General features: G+C 46.1%; 1 protein-coding gene across 1 annotated transcript; it reads left to right on the top strand.

Moving 5' to 3' along the window:
- The first annotated feature begins 1,544 nt into the window (after positions 1-1,544).
- LOC120678978 (probable cinnamyl alcohol dehydrogenase 8D) lies at positions 1,545-3,253 on the top strand. Its single transcript, XM_039960455.1, has 4 exons — positions 1,545-1,770; positions 1,883-1,996; positions 2,095-2,611; positions 2,708-3,253. Exons 1-4 carry the CDS (start codon positions 1,691-1,693, stop codon positions 3,068-3,070), a joined length of 1,074 nt encoding a protein of 357 aa, XP_039816389.1. The 5' UTR covers positions 1,545-1,690; the 3' UTR covers positions 3,071-3,253.
- The last annotated feature ends 4,719 nt before the right edge of the window (positions 3,254-7,972 follow it).

Below are 7,972 nucleotides of genomic sequence, written 5' to 3'. Positions count from 1 at the left end.
CCTCTGAACCACCTGCATTAAATGCGGTAGGTGGCAAGCCTTCCAGAGGAAGCTTGGCAGCCGCGCGCGTGCTTGCGGACACGTGGCGGCTCCGGACCCCCAAGCGGGGTGTCTGTTCCCTCCCGGTGAGGGGTCCGGATAGTATATGGGGTCCCGGACCCTGCGGGGGGTCCGGGGCCCCCGGCCGTTTTGGTCCCGAGCGCTTTCTCCTCCAGGACACGTGGTGACACCGGACCTGTCCCGAGCGGGAAGCGGGTCCGGGTCCGGGGCTGTTGGTCCGGTGAGATGGAGCCGGACCCCAGGGATCCGGTTGCTCAGCTCCTTAGGGCGTAGTTACGGATAACTACACGAGTCTTGCCATAGCAAGAGGGGGTACCCCAGTCCTGAGGTACCGACAATAATGATTTGTTGTTCTCAATGATGAAGACTTCACTTTGGTCACTAAACCACATCAACAATTATAGTTTTTTACGGGTAACATCTATCCATCCTTATAGAACATCATAAAACAAAATGACCTATTGATGAGCGACACTGTTGTCACAAGATATTCATCACACAATAATGTCAGTGTCATGTGCATTGTAATGTACAGTTTGGGGTAGGTAACGAAGATAGTATATATATATTAGCAATAATGTAGACGATGTGACCTTTGCACTACAAAAATCTAGCGCACTGACGTGTAGCCATAGCTGCCAATTAAGTATCATGCTCATTGTTCTTAGCGTAATGCATGGCCTGGCTAACTCAGCTCATCTCCCGATACCTGTCGGCAGAAACTTTTTATCCCTATGAGGTGTGTGACCATACAGTATCCTTTATTTCATTTATTTTTACACCCAAGAGGAACAACCAAGCACATCAAATCACAAGTTCTTGTTCGATCTCTCTGCTATCGAGTACTTTCAAATTCGTAATCAAGGGGATGTTTAATTAGGATCCAAGTGCTAAATTTTAGCACTAGGCACTAGCACATCCAAACATGAGTGCTAATGAGGTGAGCTAAACTTTAGTCAAGACTTAAAACTTTAGCAAAGTTATGAGTGCTAATAGGTGCGAAAGTTTAGCACTTAGCTTTAGCCCATCCAAACAGGCTCTAAGTACTCAACTATTTCCTAGTTTCATCGGTCTTCTTGAGATACAGGTTGCTAATTAAGGAAACATATATAGCCTTGAGTACATATATATGTAGTATCAGTACTTGAGTAGGCTAACTCAGCTCAAGTCAAACTTCAATTTGCTGCACAAACGTGGCAATTTAAATCGACTCCCATGACTTACAGTTCACGGATAGCGACCCAAGCAAGGTGCACAAATCAACGGAATGGATTAGAATTTAGAAGCATTAGCCGCCGGCGGCTTTTCTCAGGGACCATACATGGGTGTGTGAACTTAAGAAACGAGCCAACTGGGAGCAGTGAAAGTGAACGGTGAGCAATGGGAGCAGTCAGACGGCTACCCACCATCTGACGTCGTTGCCATGCCCATGATTGCTATTTTTTGAGAAGTTCATGTCCGATCCACGTCCACGATTGCTACGCGCGCGGCTTTCCTATTTTAGGCCGAGCACCGTGGTTACCCGAGGCATACCACCCAGACGTATCCTGCAACCAGAGCCAACCTGAGAAGCCAGCCAACAAGTGCCCAAGTGAGGTTGAAGAAGCGGATCAAGGTCAAGGAGTTTTTAATGGCGGAAGGCACGGCGGCGCACGGCTGGGCTGCCAGGGATGCCTCCGGCCACCTCTCCCCTTTCAACTTCTCAAGGAGGTACTACTACTCTTCACTGACGGCGACTGACTGAACATACATGGAGGAGCCTGTCATTTTCGCATAATGAATTCGTGCGCCGTTTGCTGATGACGATTGTCTCATCTGTCAGGGTCCCGAGAGACGGCGACGTGACGATCAAGGTGCTCTTCTGCGGGCTCTGCCACACGGACCTCCACATCATCAAGAACGAATGGGGCAACGCCATGTACCCCGTCGTTCCCGGGTAATGATCGAGTCTCACTAGGCATATGCTGCACGGGCAGAAATTTCTCGTTCTTTTCTCGCCGAGAAATTTTTCCCTGATTGGAGGAACAAGCGCAGGCATGAGATCGTCGGCGTCGCCACGGGCGTCGGCCCCGGCGTCACCAAGTTCAAGTCCGGCGACACGGTGGGCGTGGGCTACTTCGTCGACTCGTGCCGCTCCTGCGAGAGCTGCGGCAAGGGGTTCGAGAGCTACTGCCCCCAGCTCGTTCCGACGTCCGGCGGCGTGGACTTGATCGACGGCGCCGCCACCCAGGGCGGCTTCTCCGACGTCCTCGTCGTCAGCGAGCACTACGCGGTCCGGGTCCCGGAGAGCCTGCCCCCCGACGCGGCGGCGCCGCTGCTGTGCGCCGGCGTCACGGTGTTCAGCCCCATGGTGCGGTTCGGCCTCAACGCGCCTGGCAAGCACCTGGGCGTCGTCGGGCTGGGCGGCCTGGGCCACCTGGGCGTCAAGTTCGGCAAGGCGTTCGGGATGACGGTCACCGTCATCAGCACGTCGCCGGCCAAGCGCGAGGAGGCTCTCGACCGCCTCGGCGCCGACGCCTTCCTGGTCAGCCGCGACCCCGAGCAGATGAAGGTGCGGCGGCGAGCCGGCCGGCGATATGGTTGGTATATAATATAAATATATACGCCGCCGATTGATAATGGCACTCGCTCGCTCGTTATCGCGCAGGCGGCGGCGAGCACGATGGACGGCATCATCGACACGGTGTCGGCGGAGCACCCTGTCGCGCCGCTGCTGGAGCTGCTGAAGCCGATGGGGCAGATGGTGGTCGTTGGCTTGCCGGTCAAGCCTCTCGAGGTGCCCCCCTTCAGCCTCGTCGCCGGAGGGAAGCGCCTGGCCGGGAGCGCCGGCGGCGGCATGGAGGATTGCCAGGCGATGCTGGACTTCGCGGGCGAGCACGGCATCACCGCGGACATCGAAGTCGTCGGGATGGACTACGTCAACACGGCGATCCAGCGCCTGGAGAGGAACGATGTGAGGTACCGCTTCGTCGTCGACGTCGCCGGCAGCAAGCTGGGCGTCGCTGCTTAGTCGCCAGGATTTGTAGTTCTGCTTAGTGGCAGATTCAAAAATTGAATATTGAAGGGGCTTATTTTTCCTTCTCAGTCTTCTTCCTCCTCCCCTTTTTCTTTTTCCTCTACTGCCACTCCTGCCGACATGTGAAGTTGTACGCACGTGAATAAATAAGGACATATATTTGTTTTGGGTTCTCAATTAATGGATCGAACATCAGCTCCGGGGGCAGGCTCCAAGGACCCATTCGGCCATTCTGCGTGGTTTTATTACATAGTTATTTAGAACAAAAATTAAATAAACATGCCGGATAAGTTTCGTGGAATAAAATTCTTCTTATATCTCACAAAACTCTTCTTTCTCACTCTTTACAACCATGTTGCCACATCAGCAAAATTAAATGACATGAACTCTACTGAGACCGGCCTCTGCCTACTCTTGCTGCCAGGTAAGAATTTCACGTGCAACTGTCACCTTAGGTACGGTGCTACTATGCCACAACTTCACCTCTAAGAGTTCTTCAATAATTCAAATAAAAACATGAATGGGTATAGAGGAGGCGAAAATTGAGGTTGAATAAAAACTGTGCAAAAGAAGGAAAAAAGAGAAATTGAGCAAAAATAATAATAGGTTTCAACTATCATGTTTAAACGTAAGCAGCTCCTATTCATATGTCAACTTTTTTTGTTTTTTTCCTGAAGAGTTATTTCGTTCCAAGTTCCAATTTTACTTGTGTTGACGCAAAAATCAATACATTGGAATCCGAGGGCAAGTGTTCGCCAAGCTCCGGAAAGTCAACCAAGCGTGCCTGACAATTTGACCTGTAATTGACAAGGGATAAAACAAAGTTAAATTCGAGAGCGTATCGGCTGGGATTCTGAATATCTCTCACACGGACGTATCGGCAAGCTCTGCCAATAGGGAAAAAGATAAAAGAATATTAAATACGGGTGCGTAATAAACGAACGCGTCGGCAGAAAACGACAAAATCGGCTTAGAATAGCCGATTGCACGTATGTAACAAAATCTAAGCTACGAATGTGTAACTCAGATGATGCAGCTCGAAACAGGTCTAAACCGGCTTTTAAGATATAAAAATGTTACTACAAAACCTAAAGCCGATCTAATATGCTTCTAAGCGGATAGGTGTGATAATGGCCAAAAACAAAGAAAAAACCTACAAATCTAGCCGATATCGATAAATTGTGAATAAATCTAGACAAGAAAACAGCGATGCGCCCGAGATCAAAGCCTAGATAAACTCGATAACTTTTGAATAGATTTGAACAAAGCCACAGCGATACGCCCGGTAGCTAAAGCTCAAATATACTCAGTAAAACGAAAACTCACCAGCAAATCAAGTCGCTCGAATGTGAGGCGTTCTTGATCAACTTGAAAGAACTCGTCGAAAAGAAAAGAAAATAGGCGAAGTCGCCGAAAAGTAAAGTGCAAAGGAATTGTAAAGAGTTGTTGTATTGGATGTGTATCCACTTTTTCCGATCAATACAACTGATATTTATAGTCTACGCTAACAAGTTCTAGCCGATCGCGGCAAACATATTACTTGACCTAAAGGATAAAGACTTCCTAATTTAAACTATCTAAAGATTACAACCGAATCATTAGAACCTTCGTAGAATTTGGATTTCCTTTTTTCTTCTTGATTCATCGGCAATTCCTTATCGGCCGATCAGCAAACCGTGCGGATCAACATCTTCATGGAATATTCTTATGGCCCATCGGCTGCACTCTATCGGCCGATTCTGATCCTGTACATCTTTTGGTTTCTTTTAAATCGGCAACTTTTCCCTCGCCAAATCACCTTCCTTGACACGTGTCAAAAAAATGGTGTCAACAACCAGCATAGAAATACTTGCATACTTCCCCTTCAGAGTAAGATTGATAATATAGCTAGCTGCTGGTTTATAAGGATTTTTTGCAGTCTACCTCTCCGCTAACTCGTACTAGCTATATATCCATCTTTAATGTATGAGTGTATGAGGCACTTGTCTCTCACATAAAGTTTTTTAAGTTACTATGTTGAACCCAGCTATAACTTACAGCTTGAGTTTTCATCCTCTCTCCTCTTTTCTCCCCTCCACCTTAATATTCAATATGTTTATAATATATTATTATACTCGGTCTCATACTTTTCTAGGAACTTTGTGCACCTACTATGTGCTACAATGATTGGTTGCGCAGTACGACATCCGTCCTAAAAGCATAAAACCAATTTAGCATATGCATGTCCAGTCAATTAATGCCAAATATAGCTAATAAATAGGATAAGCAAGTCATTTAATTAACCTCTTGTTAATCTGTTGTAGAATTTTTGAAATGGTTTGTCTTTTGCGGACCGAGAAAGTAACACTTGGTCAATGCTGTATATATAAAAGAAAGAACCAAAAAGAAAAAAAATTGTATTCCAAGGAGCAAAGTTTCTGCAATTTTACAAAGATTCGGGGGTCAGCAATTCGTCTTTTTTTTTATTACAACAGTCCACCAATCAACTGTATACATATCCGCAAAAATGTTATACGGATCTACGCACCAACATCTAGTGTCTTCAAGTATGAATTCACCATATAGCTATCTATCGATCGAAGAACAAGTATCAATGTATCACGCAGAAAATAGACTCATGGCTACAGTCCCTCTTGTAATTGTAATCAGTTTCTTTCTCCTAATATCAACTATTTTTTAAAATATATAATCAGTAGGGGCCATACCCTTCGTGTTTCATAAAAAAACTAGCATCTAGTATAAATTGGCACCAGAATTTAATGGAGTAAAATTTTATCATGCAAAGTAGTACTCACAAGATCTACCACGCTCTCGTCACTCGTGATGCGGAAGTGGTAGATGAGTATCGGACACTACTGGAAAAATGCCTTAAACCACCGGTTGCAGGTGCCTTTGGTACTGGTTTTTTGAACCAGTACTCCGAAAATGGTACCAAAAGGCTCAGTCTTTGGTACCGGGTAAATTAACCGGTATCTAAGGCCTCCAAAATTCACGAAAAATATTCTTTTTGTCTGGGATTTGAACTCGCGACCTCTAGCTTTGCGCGTTGCTCCTTTACCATCTCAGCTACAGAGTTCTTCTAATTGAGAAGGAGATGCTTTCCTTTTGAAATAACCCATGGACGAGCCTAAGGTACCGGTTGGTAACACCAACCGGTACCTAAGGCTCGTCTAAAAGTACCGGTTGGTGGTACCACCCGGTACTAATATAAAAATTACCACCCGGTACCTATGGAGAGCATTAGGTACCGGTTGATAATACCAACCGGTACCTAAGGCTCATTCAAAGATTTCATCTACCCCAAAAGTACCGGTATGGAGATGAACCGGTACATATGCTAGCATAGGTACCGGTTCATCTCCATACCGGTAGGATCTAAGATTTGTTTTCTAGTAGTGGGAGTACAGTTTTATAACATAGTTATCAAGACATAAATTCTTGTCTCATCTCATAAAACTTTCTCATTCCTCCTCTATCATCATGCTAGCAAAATTGATAATATGCTACATAATTTAATATTACAAAACTCTCCATAAAAATCCTATTGGTACTAGCCTAATACAGTATGTCCCCTCTTTAATCAATTATTATATGTACGGAGTGTTATAGCCCATTCACAAGCCCAACTATTATTTCAGCCTACTAGCATTTAAGCCCAACAACCATTTGGGCCATCTTCCTGGTGCCCGGTCAATTCACAAATCTCAGTCCACTGCTTCAGTACTTTCTATTGTGTAAGTGTCTTTTTTCCTCGCGACTGTTTCCATTCGCTGACTATTTGATGATGAGGGACCGAAATGGCGACCAGAGGGGGGTGAATGGGAGCCGATAAAAATTTATCGCAATTGAAAGCTCGGCTTATGATCCCCTAAAACACATCCAACCCTAACGTCCTAGGTGAAGTGCGTTGTAGCTATGGAGAAGCTACACCAACACAAAACAACCTTAGGAACAAGCAAGAATCAACGCGGAAGAAATCACGAACAAACAGCGCAAAAACAGCATGGTATACTAACACCGGTTAAACCGACGTGTGAAGAAGTACTCCACCGGTTTAACCGACGTCACAGAGCCTGCAGCAGAGAAGAAGCACTCACCGGTTAAACCGACACTACGGTTTAAACAGTGCCGGTTCAACTGACGATAGTGCACCGGATAAACCGACAAAATCCAAAACAAACACCGGTGCAGTTGTCCAGAGAGAGCTCAAAATGAACTTCTAAGCACCGGTTAAACCGACGGTCACAAACCCAAAGCACCGGTGCAGTTTTCCAGAGAGATAGCAAATCGAATCCAACTGAGCACCGGATGAACCGACGTTGAGAAAAATCAATACGCCGATTAAACGAGTAAAATCACACTCGTGGGGTCGCTGGTCAACATACACCAGTTAAATCGATGCTCGTCGAGAGCTATGCACCGGTGCAATTTGCGAACAGCAGAAAACCCTAACCCACGAAAAACCTACTCACCGGTTGATCCGACGCATACAACTTCAAAGTGTCGGTTCATCCGGTGATAGGGAGAACAGAGTCTAGAAACGTTTTTCCAGCCCGCGACCTTTGGAAACTTCGATGATTAGACGATCAAATCAAGTCCAAAGGTGCTCAAATTTTGCAGGCATGATTACAAAGGACTTGTGAACATGTCCACGGAAGGAATCGACGAATCACTCCATGGTTTGGGAGGAATCGAAGAATTCCAGAGCAAGAACGGGGTTTTCTCAAGAACACAAAAACGTTGATTCGAAGAGACTCGTGATTCCGGGGGGTTTTGCACTAGGCTAGATGTATTAGAATCACTACAAAGAGTCACTCGATCATCAGAAAACCACTCGTCATCTCGTGCTCAAGATTTGTCGAAGGAAAATCGAAATCATCCAAAACAAAGCACAAA

Source organism: Panicum virgatum, chromosome 2K (genome assembly GCF_016808335.1).
Source record: "Panicum virgatum strain AP13 chromosome 2K, P.virgatum_v5, whole genome shotgun sequence".
Taxonomy (NCBI): domain Eukaryota; kingdom Viridiplantae; phylum Streptophyta; class Magnoliopsida; order Poales; family Poaceae; genus Panicum; species Panicum virgatum.
The sequence above is the reverse complement of the archived record's forward strand: the minus strand, read 5'-3'. Positions and strand labels throughout refer to the sequence as shown.